General features: G+C 45.0%; 1 protein-coding gene and 1 pseudogene across 1 annotated transcript; both read right to left on the bottom strand.

Moving 5' to 3' along the window:
• Nucleotides 1-300: 300 nt before the first annotated feature.
• Nucleotides 301-2,513, bottom strand: LOC124703677 (glycerophosphodiester phosphodiesterase GDPD6-like). Its single transcript, XM_047235899.1, has 7 exons — nucleotides 2,313-2,513; nucleotides 1,784-1,967; nucleotides 1,587-1,661; nucleotides 1,237-1,346; nucleotides 896-1,114; nucleotides 654-809; nucleotides 301-584 (listed from the first exon to the last, which is right to left on the bottom strand). The coding sequence occupies exons 1-7, from the start codon at nucleotides 2,508-2,510 to the stop codon at nucleotides 348-350; spliced, it is 1,179 nt and encodes a 392-aa protein (XP_047091855.1). The 5' UTR covers nucleotides 2,511-2,513; the 3' UTR covers nucleotides 301-347.
• Nucleotides 2,514-10,149: 7,636 nt separating this feature from the next.
• LOC124703678 lies at nucleotides 10,150-13,184 on the bottom strand (annotated as a pseudogene).
• Between the last annotated feature and the right edge of the window lie 410 nt (nucleotides 13,185-13,594).

The raw sequence follows: 13,594 nt of genomic DNA, 5'->3' as shown, positions 1-13,594 counted from the left end.
CGTGCGTCTGAGGGGTCTTTGCCGTCCAGAGGTCTTTGCCGTGCGTTTTCTTCATTCTTTGCCGTGCCGCCATTCTTTGCCGTGCAGCCGCAGGCGCATGGCAACGACGCGCAGCACGGCAGTGCCTTTTTTTTCCCATAGTGTTTCTGGATAAAATTCATTTTAGACACTGCAGTACATCCAAATTTAAGAACGTCTGCACTCCATGATGCTGCACAATAAGCATTCCTGTGATGATATACAGGTAACAATTACAGGGAGTGACAGTACCAGTCCTTTTTCTCAGTGATCGATACAACGAAACCAATCTCATAACGGGGTTTGTATACAGACTTGCCAACCAAAGCTTAGTATCCATCGTCCTTCAGCATGTAGGAGATCTGATACAGGAGTGCCTCTGCATTCTTTGCCTTCATTTGGTGTGGAGCTGTCCAATCCTGGTACTTGTGTAAGCTGCCGGTGAAATCGGTGAACAGACCGTCAACACCGATCTTGCTGAGCCAGTACTCATATTCAGCATAAGGGTCTTGGTGGAAGTTGAAGTGCAAGAATGAGTTCTCGTTTCTGAATGTGTATGGATGGACCTGTAATGCATCATGCTTTAGCATGGTATGCAATTTAAGACCAATCAGTTGACATCTCAGAAAACTCACCTGAAGATTCAGAGCATGCGCTCGTGCCACAAGATCAGTCGGTGGCCCTAAATAGTTATTTTCTGGGGGAACAACTGTATCCTTCCATGGCCCAATCCCAGTTACATACTTCCTTATGAATTTGAGATAATCATCCGAAGTAATATCATAGTAGGACTGCACGTTTTGGCAAAATTTTGTTTGAAAACTAGGTTTTTCCGTAGAAAAGAATAACGCCACTGCTTGCTGGTGATTTTTATTACCTGGTTGGTATCTTGAGTCCGAACCGTGGTGTCATCGATGAGAAGCAGTTTTGGGGACTTTGTCATGTTTGAGATGTAAATGAGTGAAGTTGGAGCATAACATTGGATGAATAGTGGCTGCTTGAGCCAATCTTCAGACATGTATTCGCCTTTGTAGCCATACTTCATAAGTGTCTCCACAAACTTATCCTCAAACTTTTTGCCACCTGACCACTTCACCTACATGATTATCCAATATAGTCATAGTGAAGTTTCAAGAAGAATTTTTTCTACGTTAAAGTTGGTTCCTTCTTTATGTAAACAAATTGTTCTCATGAGTTGGTGAGGTCGAAGTCGCCTACATGCTCGTTAATGAAAATAGGATTCTTCATCTCTGGGTATATCCCAACAACCCTGTCAGCATACAGTGCAATCATGATGAACTCATCAAATGTAATGATCTTGTACTTCCCTGCAGTACAGGAGGAGAAATATTATTAACCAGTGCAAAGGAAAAGAGATAGGTTCTTTTCTTAAGTAAAATGGAAAATATGGTTGTGTGTTCCCTAAGAAAATAGAGTAAATAAATGATGGAAGAAATCCAATTGGCATACTGGTAACATTAACAGGGTTTTATTAAACATTAGCAGTGTATATAAGGCAGTAGCACACAAAAACTAAGAAAGGAATAATTAGAGAAAACGAACCATACAATTGTACTGTTGATCCCTGAATATGTAGCGTTGCTTCACCCTCAGAGATTTCAGTTCACTTAGAGTAAAATCCACTGTAAGCAAACAGAACTCCAAATGTCAAAACTAGATTCGCAGCCACAGAAATAGCAACAGAATTTCTGTCCAAAAAAATAACAACAGGAAAACTGGACAAGGTGGTCAGAGTTTCGCATACCAACAAACCATCCAGTTACATTTTCTCTCTCGACTTCATAGGTTCTCCTCCTGCCAGCAAACTCCGCACGGTCAGCGATGTCAGTCGTTGCATCGAGGGTTACATCATGAAAGCATATGAGATGCCCGTCCTTTGACGCAAGTATATCAGTCTCAATGAAGTCTGCACCTTCCTCAATTGCCCTCTGCAACAACCAATGCGTACATTCAGGCTTACATTAAGATATTGGATTTCAGTCCTCAGAGAATCTCTATCAGTATGCTAATCATAATCTGAACATGATCTCCAAAGATATCGTTTTAGCATAAAACTCATTTTACTATGGTTGGGCATGTGACTGTGGTATCATATTATATTGAGAACTAATAGGGTCAATACTTAATAGTAGTACAGATGAGTTTCATGGTTCGCTTAAAAACATATATATGACTCTCATTCTTTTGCAGATACGAACAATAACAGCTTTATATAGAAAAATAGCAGAGCGACATTTTAGATGCCGGTAGTTGGGGACTGCATTGTTAGTTACCGAATAAGCTGCCGCGGTCTCTTCGGGTATTTCGCCATTGGAACCCCTGTGGGCAATGTTGTAAGGTCTGAATGTCTGTAGTGGCTTCTTGTGGTTTACATCCAGCTGACTCTGGTGAGGAGCAACTGGATTGCCATCGGATCCTCCAAGGAGTACAAGGACAATGAAAGAGACATGCCCTGTCATTGAAGGTGACATTCAATCAACCAGCATCTTCAAAATAATTAACTATTCGAGGCAGGTGAACTACATGACGAGTTTCTGATCCAGTTAAACAGAAAGACAAAATGTGTATTCACGGTCTAGCAAAAACAACAAAGAAGTTGAATAATGCATCAGTACTTGGGGAAAACATATGCATTATCGAATTCACATACAAGTATAGTAGAGGATCAGATAAATCTGATTTAGTACTGAGCACTGTCATAAGAATACACTCACATAAAATTGATTATTCCCAGAGCAGAGATAATGGTTAATTATCTTAAAAAAACGACATGTGAGAAGTTGGAAAGGAGCCACAGAACCTCGAAAAAAGAAAGAACAGAGCTACAGAGAAGTTTTGAGAGAGCGAGCGAGAGAGACAGATGCTGTATATACAGAGCAAAGAAAATGGGATGTACAAAACAGTACAAGACCGAAAGAGAGGTACTGTAACTGTTTGTACTCACAGAGCGAACCCATGGCGCTTCCGCTTGCCCTCCCACCTGCCTGCATGCCCTCAGTTGTTTCCTCGGCGATGAGCTTTTAAATAGCGCATGGCTGGCTGCCCTGCCTCGGAAGATTCCTCGGAGGCCTTTTTTATTGCTATTTGCAACGCTATTTCTACCTAGAATTCTCCTATATTATTTATCTAATACTCCAGCTCGTCTTCCAGGCCGTGTTAGTTTGATATCTTTTTCTTTTATTTCGCCAACACAGCTTGATTTCTTTCTTTTAATCAGAAAGGGAAGCAAGTGTAGGAGAATAAAGTTGACGGGATTAAACACAAGTCATCTTCCTCTTGGCATCAACGATGTCTCTATGCAAATGCAGGTTGCTGCCAGTTGTACAACATGCTGTCAGTTTTAGTACAATATTTTCATCGGTCAATGAACAACACTGAATAAATCTCCGTGCGTATAATAGGACCACGCTCGCACTGATTGAAATGCTGAATATATGAGGATAGTATACTACTACTGCCTGATGGAGACTGTACCCTTGAAAGTGGGGAAAGCATCAAATGATCCCAAGCTACACATGATACCATGATACAACTTCTTAAAATTCGAAATTACAAGTTTAAAAAAAAATCAAATAAATATTCTTAGTGTTCAAAAGATGTATGTTTACAATCCCTAAAATTTTCAGAACCAAATTCGCAATGGACAGAGAGCAACGAAAAAGACAAATCCAACATGAATAGTGTCCCCAAAAAGACAAAAGCACAAATGACACTATTCACAATCAATCTCTCTTTTTTGTTTCTCTGTGTGTATTTCGAATTTTGTTTAGAAAATTTTCGGGACTGTAAACACAAATATTGTAAACACTCGGAATTTCTTAAAAAAAAAACCTTATAATTTTAAATTTTGAGGGTGGTATCATGTATAGCTTGAGATCATGTGATATTTTCCCAAAAAAAAGTACTTCTGAGTTTATTGCACGGTAGTTGAAGGGATATTACAACATGGCAACTGCTGGAATTATGATCGCAGACCCTCCACCTGTTTTTGAGGCTTCCCCTCCAGTCATCTTTCAGAATTAGCTTACTTCAGAAAAGAATTGTATGAAGTTTTGAAATTCCCTTTTTGGATTTTCGACAAATCCCTGGAGCCTGAGCTCGTAATTGATTGGTATCAGAACTCCTATACTGGATTGCTTGACTTCTACTTTTGCATTTTTTGCATACTGTGCTCAAATTATTTTTTCATAAGAGAAATAGTTCTCTTGGGAAGGCAACTCACTTGGGCCAGCCACATAGATACCCTCTGACACATACGGGAGGCTACATAGAGTTCTAGCTGTTAGATGTATATATCTGTATATTGTAGTTTCCCCATATATTAGGGGGCTTTCTGCATATGTGCACCTGTACATGTACAATATATTGTGGCCTTTGGCCCCCTGGTAATACAACAAGTATATTGCCATAACATGGTATCAGAGCAAAATTGATCCTCTAATCCCGGCCGACGTTTTCTTGTTCCGTCACCCGTCTCCGTTCGTTCTCTGCCTGCTCCGCTCGCCCAACCCGCGCGACAGCGCTGCCTGCTCTTCGTCGCCAGCTCCCGATTCCCGGCCGAATCTCCTCCAGCTCCCGATCGATCTCCCCAGGATCCGCGTGTGGCCGCCACAATCCGCCTGCCCCCTCAATCGCTCGCCGATTCCGCTCGTTCCACCCGCGACCCGACGCCCTCCACTGCTTGTGCCCCGCTCTGCTGACCCTCCGATGCGCCCGGCCGACCCCGCGCGCCCCGTCCGCCCTCCGACGAGTGCGCCCGGCCGCCCTCCGCTGCGAGCCCGGCTGCCCACGTCCGACTCCTCGCCCCCGCTCCGTGCGCCCCTTGATCGATCGATCCCTCGATCTCCACGCCGCCGGCTTCGCCTGCTCCTCGCATCGTCGCCAGATTGGGCCGCTGCTTCGCCCCTCGATCCGCCAGGCCTCCCGGCCCGTTCCTTCCCAGCAGTTGATTAAACTCTGAGGTAAAAAAAAATCGAAAAAAAAAGAAAAAAAAAAGAAAAAAAAAGATAGCTATGTCTTCCTCGGGCTATGTTGCGATCCCTCGCTGCCCGGTGATCTTTAATCGTGCGAATTACCCTGATTTCGCTGCCTTCATGCGCGTCCACATGCGCGGTCTTCGTCTTTGGGGTGTGCTTTCTGGCGAGGTCTCCTGTCCGCCGCGCCCCGTTGCTCCTACGGTGCCTGTTGCACCGCTACCTGTTGCCCTTGCCCCCGATGCTACTCGGGCGGATAAGGATGCGGCCAAGAGTGCTCGATGACACTTGCTGCGGCTGATTATGACCGGAAGGTCCAGGACCACTCTACTGCCGTTGCGACTTACCGGCTGGATCTGACCGAGTACACTCGGTGGATAGATGAGGATGCTCGTGCTCGCTGCTGTTCTCACCTCCGGTGTTCCGCCTCGATGTCTTGCTGAGTTTATGGGTCTTCCCACCGCTGGCTGCTCGGTGGGCTTTTCTTCGTCGGCGCTATCAGCCTTCCGGGGATGCTCTCTACCTATCCGTGGTTCGCCGAGAGCATGCCCTTCAGCAGGGTGATTCTACTATTGATGAGTTCTACACTCGGAGTGCTGCTATTTGGCGTCGGCTTGATTCTCTCCGTACGGCTGTGTGTGCCACTTGTCCCCGTTGTCCGACCGTGCGCGCGGATCCGGAGTTTCAGCGCGTTTTTGAGTTCTTGTCGCGGCTCCGTAAGGAGTTTGAGCCGCGCCGGGCCCGGCTGCTTGCCCGTGGTCGTGTTCCGCTCTCTGAGGTACTTGCTGAGCTTCGTGCTGAGGAGACTCGTCTTCGTGGTGCTGGTCTTCTTGAGGTTCCCTCTGTTCTTGCTGCTCGTTGCCCTCCTGTGACGTCTGCTCGTGGACCTCCTATGCCGCCGGCTTCGTTGCGGCCTCCGGCACAGCCGATACTTCGTACTCCTCCATTCCAGGGTCAGCGCCAGCCCCAGCAGCCTCGTGGTTCGACGTCACCTCCTTGCACCTACTGTGGCAGGTCTGGCCACACTATCTTTACTTGCTGGCAGAGGGATCCCAGCTTACGCCCGCCGCATCTTACTCGTCGTCGTGGCTGGTTCTTCAGGATCTTCTGCTGTTGCGCTATCTGATCAGGACATTACCGTGGTCTTCGTGGTCTGCTCGCTGGTACAGGCTCTTCCTCGACGGGTACTGCTAGTTCTGTGCCTGGCTCTTCTGGCACCGCGCGACCACCACCTTCCACACAGTCAGGTATGTCATCCCCGTGGTATTTGGATTCTGGAGCTTCTTTTCATATGACCTCTGCGTTTTCTATTCTTTCTGCTCTTCGCTCTCTTGTTTCGCCTGTTCGTGTTATCACGGCTGATGGTACCTCTCTCCTCGTTTCCGGTCGAGGCACCCTTTCTACTACCTCTTTCTCTCGTTCCCGATGTTTCTCATGTTCCTAGTCTTAAGATGAACCTGTTTTCCGCTAGTCGAGTTATCGATTCCGGTTGTCGCGTCATTTTTGACGCCGATTCTTGTCTTCGTTCGGGACCGCCGTACACGGAGCCCCGGTTGGAGCTGGCCCTCGCAGCCTTGAGTCCCCGGGGCTCGGGAGTTAGACGGCTTCGCGTTCCTTCTCACCGCCACTTCATCCGCCAGTTCTCCCGCGGTTGTCGCTTCGTCACTCGGATCTTTTCAGCAAGTGGCATCATCGGCTGGGTCACCTCAGTGGCTCCCGTTTATCGTCATTAGTTCGCCGTGGTCTTCTGGGGTCTGTCTCAGGAGATGTGTCTTTGCATTCGTGTCAGGGTTGTAGGCTAGGCAAACAGATTCAGCTTCCCTATCCTACTAGTGCGTCTGTATCTCAGCGACCTTTTGATTTAGTTCATTCGGATGTTTGGGGTCCGGCTCCCTTTCCTTCGAAAGGGGTCATCGATACTATATTTTGTTTATTGATGATTTTTCGCGATACACCTGGTTGTTTCTTATGCACTCTCGCAGTGAGGTGCTTTCTATTTATCAGCGTTTTGCAGCCATGGTTCGTACTCGGTATTCCACGCCTATTCGTGTGTTTCGTGGCCGACTCCGCAGGAGAGTATATCTCCCCAGCACCTGCGTGGTGTTCTTGCTGAGCAGGGCACTCTTGCCCAGTTCTCGTGTCCCGGCGCCCATGCTCAAAATGGTGTCGCCGAGCGTAAGCATCGTCACATTCTTGAGACTACCCGTGCTATGATGATTGCTTCCTCTCTTCCGCCGCATTTCGGGCTGAGGTCGTCGCTACGTCGACTTACCTCATTAACATTCAGCCTTCTCGCTGCCCTTCAAGGTGGCATTCCTCTCGAGCGTCTTTCTGGTTGCTCTCCAGATTACTCGACACTTCGTTTATTTGGCTGCGTTTGCTACGTTCTTCTCCCTCCTCGCGATCGCACCAAGCTGACCGCTCAGTCTGTTGAGTGTGTTTTTCTCGGATACAGTGATGAGCATAAGGGCTATCGTTGTTGGGACCCCATTGGTCGTCGGATGCGCATCTCTCGTGATGTCACGTTTGATGAGACGCGTCCCTTCTATCCTCGTCCCACCTCGGGTACTTACCCGGTGGATGATATCTCTTTTCTTCTTTTTCCGGATGCACCCCCTGCTATCCCGTCTCCTCCCCCTCCTAGTCCTGATGCGCCTCCTTCGGTGCCATCCTCTCCTCTGTCTAGTCCACCTAGTACTCCTCGTTCTCCAGCTTCGGACCCTTCTGATGCTGTCCCTTCTTCCGCTTCTTCTGATGAGTTGTCCTCTGCTGATGACCTTCCCCCTTCACGGCCTGTCCATCAGCGTCGTGCTCCAGCTCGTTACTCTCCTAGTCAGTATGGTCTCTCTGTCGTTTCTGAGCCGACTTCTTATCGTGATGCCGAGCGTCATCCTGAATGGCAGCTTGCCATGGCTGAGGAGATCGCTGCGCTTGAGCGCACTGGCACTTGGGATCTTGTTTCTTCACCTTCTGGTGTTCGTCCTATCACGTGTAAGTGGGTCTATAAAATTAAGACTCGCTATGATGGATCTCTTGAGCGCTATAAAGCGCGTCTTGTGGCTCGTGGCTTTCAGCAGGAGCACGGCCGTGACTATGATGAGACTTTTGCCCCTGCATATGACTACTGTGCGTACCCATCTTGCTGTTGCTTCTGTTCGCCGCTGGTCTGTCTCCCAGCTTGATGTTCAGAATGCTTTTCTTAATGGCGAGTTGAGTGAGGAGGTTTACATGCAGCCTCCTCCTGGGTATTCTGTTCCCGATGGGATGGTTTGTCGTCTTCGACGTTCTCTCTATGGTCTCAAACAGGCCCCTCGTGCCTGGTTTGAGCGCTTCTCCTCTGTGGTGACTGCTGCTGGTTTCTCTCCTAGTCTTCATGATCCAGCACTTTTCGTTCACACTTCTCCTCGTGGGCGTACTCTTCTTCTTCTCTATGTTGATGATATGATCATTACTGGTGATGATCCTGAGTATATTGCCTTCGTCAAGGCTCGTCTTCGTGATCAGTTTCTTATGACCGATCTTGGTCCTCTTCGCTATTTTCTTGGCATTGAGGTTTCCTCCACTTCGATGGCTTTTCTATCTCTCGGGAAAAGTACATTCAGGATCTTCTTGCTCGTGCTGCTCTTGGGGATGAGCGCACAGTTGATACTCCTATGGAGCTTAATGTTAAGCTTCGTCCCTACTGATGGTGATCCTCTTCCTGATCCCACCCGTTATCACCATCTTGTTGGAAGTCTTGTTTATCTTGCTGTCACTCATCCTGATATTTCTTATCCTGTTCATATTCTGAGTCAGTTTGTCTCATCTCCTACCACTGTTCACTATAGTCATCTCCTCCGTGTTCTTCGTTATCTTCGTGGCACGATCACTCGTCGCCTTTTCTTTTCCCGTTCCAGCTCTCTCCAGCTCCAGTGCTATTCGGATGCTACGTGGGCGAGTGATCCTACGGATCGTCGTTCGCTTTCGCTTCTATCGTGTGTTTCTTGGTGGTTCGCTTGTTGCTTGGAAGACGAAGAAACAGGTCGCAGTTTCCCGTTCGAGTGTTGAGGCTGAGTTGCGGGCTATGGCTTTGTTGATTGCTGAGGTGACTTGGTTACGGTGGTTGCTTGCAGATTTTGGGGTCTCTGTTACGACACCCACTCCACTTTTGTCTGACAGTACAGGTGCTATCAGTATTGCACGTGATCCGGTAAAGCATGAGCTGACCAAGCATATCGGTGTTGATGCTTTTTACACGCGTGCACAGGTACACGATGATGTTGTTGCGGTTCATTATGTGCCTTCAGATTTGCAGTTGGCGGATTTCTTTACGAAGGCACAGACTCGAGCGCAGCATGATTTCTTACTCTCCAAACTCAGTGTTGTGGATCCACCATGAGTTTGAGGGGGTGTTAGATGTATATATCTGTATATTGTAGTTTCTCCATATGTTAGGGGGCTTTCTGCATATGTGCACCTGTACATGTACTATATATTGTGGCCTTTGGCCCCCTGGTAATACAACAAGTATATTGCCATAACACTAGCTAGTGTAAGTAAGAACAAAAAAATCCATTGGTGATGTTTAATATTCTAAATAGGTTGGGATCAGATCATACACCATTGTAAATTGACTCGGATGATCAGGCTCACCTGGGGAATAAGCACATTTTTCATTCGAGTTATCATGGTTACAACAAGATGGGTTTTATGATTTAATTGCAGTTGAATGGAATTCTATTAATGCGGGGCAAGCCCAATCGAGAGATGGCAAAATAAGATAAGACATGTGAGCCATTCTTTTATAGGATGGGCTTGTAACCACATCGATGTTTATAGAAAAGGGGAAGAACGACTACACCTTAATATTATTGAGTTAGATAAGGCAATATGCATCGATTGAGGGAGAGGCTGGGGCATCCTATTTTTAAAAAAAGTTAATGAGAAAAAAGCTAAAGAGTTGGATACACCGAGGGATACCAATTTCATCTTATCAGAACTTAGACGTGATGAAGAGAATAAGTGGGTTCAACGCGCCAAAGTTAAATATGTACAGTACAAGGGGAAATAATAAAAAATATTTTCATCTAATAGCTAACGGAAAACATTGAAAGAAAAAAAGATTCTTCAACCTGATCAAGACGAGGGGAAAATTATAGGAGAAAAGAACTTTAAGGTTTATATAACTGAGTATAACAAGAAGTTGTTTAGGTCACCGCCACAAAATAATTTCTCTTTGAACGAGAATCATATTGATGATATACTGCAATTGTTGTAAGAAGGAAATAGTGTTTCAAGTGTTGACTTCACAAAAAAGGAAGTACATTAGGCTATCTTTCATGTACTTCCTTCTTCTTGGTGGCTATAGCACCAATCCTTTTTCTCGGTGGTTGAAACAATGACACCAATCTCATACGGGTGCCGTATACAGGCTTGCCAAGCTAAGATTAGTATCCTTCATCCTTTAGCATGTAGGAGATCTCATGAAGGAGTGCCTGGGCAGTCTTTCATTTCATTTGGTGCGGAGCTGTCCAGTGCTGATACCTGTGAAGACTTCCGGTGAAATCGGTGAACAGGCCGTCAACGCCAATTATGCTGATCCAGTACTCATATTCGGCATAAGGGTCTTGGTGGAAGTTGAAGTGCAAGAATGAGTTCTCGTTTCGGAATGTGTATGGATGGACCTGCAATGCATCATTAATTCAGCATCGTATTTTTTTTCAAAATGGAAGTTAAGACTCCCAGCCTCTGCATCGAAAAGATGCATACGGATATTTTTATTAATTTAGCATCGTATGTAATCTAAGATAAAACACTTGACAGTTCAGACAACTCACCTGAAGATTCAGAGCATGCGCTCGTGCCACAAGATCAGTCAGATGTCCTAAATGGTTACTTACTGCTGAAATAACTGTATCCTTCCATGGACCAATCCCAATTACATAGTTCCTTATGAATGTGAGATAACCATTCGAAGTTATCTCAGAGTATGACTGCACGTTGGAAAAATATTTTTGAAATGTAGGAAAAAAAATACACTGCCTTTTGATGATTTTGAATACCTGGTTGGTATCTTGAGTCCGAGCTGTGGTGTCATCTATTAGAAGCAGTTTCGGAGAGTTTGTCATGTTTGAGATGTAAATGAGTGAAGTTGGAGCAAATGATTGGATGAATAATGGCTTCTTGAGCCAATCTTCAGACATGTATTCGCCTTTGTAGCCATACTTTTGAAGTGTCTCCACGAACTTGTCCTCAAACTTTTTGCCACCAGACCACTTTACCTAAATGATCATCCAATATAGTCATGCAGTTAATTCCATGAAAAAATCTCTAGAATAAAGTCGGTTCATCCTTAAGCGAACAAACTGCTCTCAGGAGTTGGTGAGGTTGAAGTCACCTACATATTGGTTAATGAAAATAGGACTTTTGATCTCTGGGTATATTCCAACTACCCTCTCAGCATAAAGTGCAATCAGGATAAACTCATCGAATGTAATGATCTTGTACTTCCCTGCAATATAGTATGAGAAAAATATTAGCAAGTGCAACAGATAGAGATGTGGTTCCTTTCTTAGGTAAAGAAATGGGGTTGTGTTCAATGAAGATCAAGAAATGTGAATGAGATCTGACATTAACATAATTTATTCGACTATTGCTATGAACATGAGCAGTGTACAAGGCAGTAGTATTCGAAAATTAAAAATAAATAAATAGAAAAGACAAAGCATACAATTGTACTGTTGATCCCTGAATGTGTAGCGTTGCTTCACCCTCAGTGATTTCAGTTCGCTTAGAGTAAAATCCACTGTAAGCAAAGGGAACTCCAAGAGTCAAGAGTAGATTCACAGCAACAAAATGAGCTAGAAATAGCAATAGAACAAGCTGTTCACAATTTCCATACCAACAAACCATCCGGTCACATTTTCTCTCTCAACTTCATAGGTTCTCTTCCTGCCAGCAAACTCTGCACGGTCAGCGATGTCAGTCGTGGCATCGAGGGTTACATCATGAAAGCATATCAGATGCCCATCCTTTGACGCAAGTATGTCAGTCTCTATGAAGTCTGCACCTTCCTCGATAGCCCTCTGTGAGAACGTACCAATTCATACATTCAGGTTTGCATTAATATATTGGATTTCAATCTTTGAGAATCTCTATCGTATGCTAATAATAACTGAACATGGTATCCAAGATATTGTTTCAGCATACAAGTAATTTTAATATGGTTGGACATGTGACTGCCTAGTCATAGATTGATATTATACTGTAAACTAATAGGGTCAACACTAAATACAACCGAGTTTCATGGGCCACTTGAAAATATATCTTTATATAAAAAGATTGAGAAATATTTGGATGCTGGTAATTGAGGACTAAATCGATAGTTACCAAATAGGCTGCCGCAGTCTCTTCAGGAATTTCGCCATTGGAACCCCTGTGGGCAATGTTGAAAGGTCTGAATGTCTGTAGCGGCTTCTTGTGGTTCACATCAAGCTGACTACGGTGAGGGGAAGCTGGATTGGCATCAGATCCTCCAAGCAGTAGAAGCACAACAAAAACAACAACAGAAACGTGCCCTGTCATCAAAGATGGCATTCAATCAACTTTATCTTGAAACTGACTAACTATTCACGACAGATGAACCCCATGGCGAGGTTCTGATTCAGTTAAACAGAAAGGCAACATTTGTATTCTCAGTCTACCAACAACAAGAAAGAAACTGAAGAATGCACAAGTAAACCGTATAGGATCAGAGAAAACTGATTTGAATACTGAGTATGCCTTAATGATAAAACAGAAAGATGAATTATGTAATTTCAGTCGCACCTCAGTAAAATATAGCAGTTATCCCTTAAAAAGCTAAAGAGTAGTTTTTTGTATTCTTATTCTTGCCAAGAAGAGCAGTGAAAATGGTTATCTCACAAAAAAGGCAGAGCAGTGAGAACTGAGAACAGGCTAAACGCCAGAAACGATATTTTTCACGATGAGAGAGAGATGCTGGGTTGGAGAGCAAAGAAAATGGGGGTTTACAAGACTAAAAGAGAGAGGTATTTGTGCTTACAGAGCGAAGCCATGGCGCTTCTGCTGCCTCCCTCCTTCCTTCCCCTTCTGCCGCTTCCTCGTCGATGAGCCTTTAAGAACCGCAAGGCTGCCTAGGAGGCAGGCCTTTCTTCTTGTAACTCGCAACGCTATTTCTCGCTAGACTATATAAGACCCGACCTTGTGTTCTATTTTTTTTCCCATTTGACAGCAATACTCCACCTCGTGTTAGTTCGACTTTTTTTTTTTGCCAAGACAGTATGATTTCTTTTCTTTTCAGAAAGGGTTGGAGAATGAAGTTGACCGCAGTAGCAATTTGCTGGAAAAGCACAAACAAGTCATGTTCCTCTTCAGCATCGACAGTGTCTCTATGCAGATAGGTTGTTATCAGTTGTACAAAATGATGTGATGCACTGGTCAAGAATTCAGCCGTCAATGAAGACCATTGAATCGACTCTGAGCGTCCATAGGTCACACCCACACTGGTTGTAATGCTGCCGAGTGGACTAGGCTGGGCCTGACGGAGACTGACCACGGGAAAGATACTTCTGACTTTGTGAGTT

This window comes from Lolium rigidum, chromosome 3, assembly GCF_022539505.1.
Source record: "Lolium rigidum isolate FL_2022 chromosome 3, APGP_CSIRO_Lrig_0.1, whole genome shotgun sequence".
Taxonomy (NCBI): Eukaryota; Viridiplantae; Streptophyta; class Magnoliopsida; order Poales; family Poaceae; genus Lolium; species Lolium rigidum.
This window is presented reverse-complemented; position numbering and strand designations above follow the sequence as displayed.

What these genes read in the sequence shown, in the direction of transcription:
- LOC124703677 (XM_047235899.1), bottom strand. Translation starts at nt 2,510, where the DNA reads ATGTCACCTTCAATGACAGGGCATGTCTCTTTCATTGTCCTTGTACTC. An exon ending in CAGGGATCAACAGTACAATT is followed by an intron (nt 1,347 to 1,586) that starts GTATGGTTCGTT and finishes CCTGTACTGCAG; the next exon opens with GGAAGTACAAGATCATTACA. An exon ending in CTATTTTCATTAACGAGCAT is followed by an intron (nt 1,115 to 1,236) that starts GTAGGCGACTTC and finishes ATAATCATGTAG; the next exon opens with GTGAAGTGGTCAGGTGGCAA.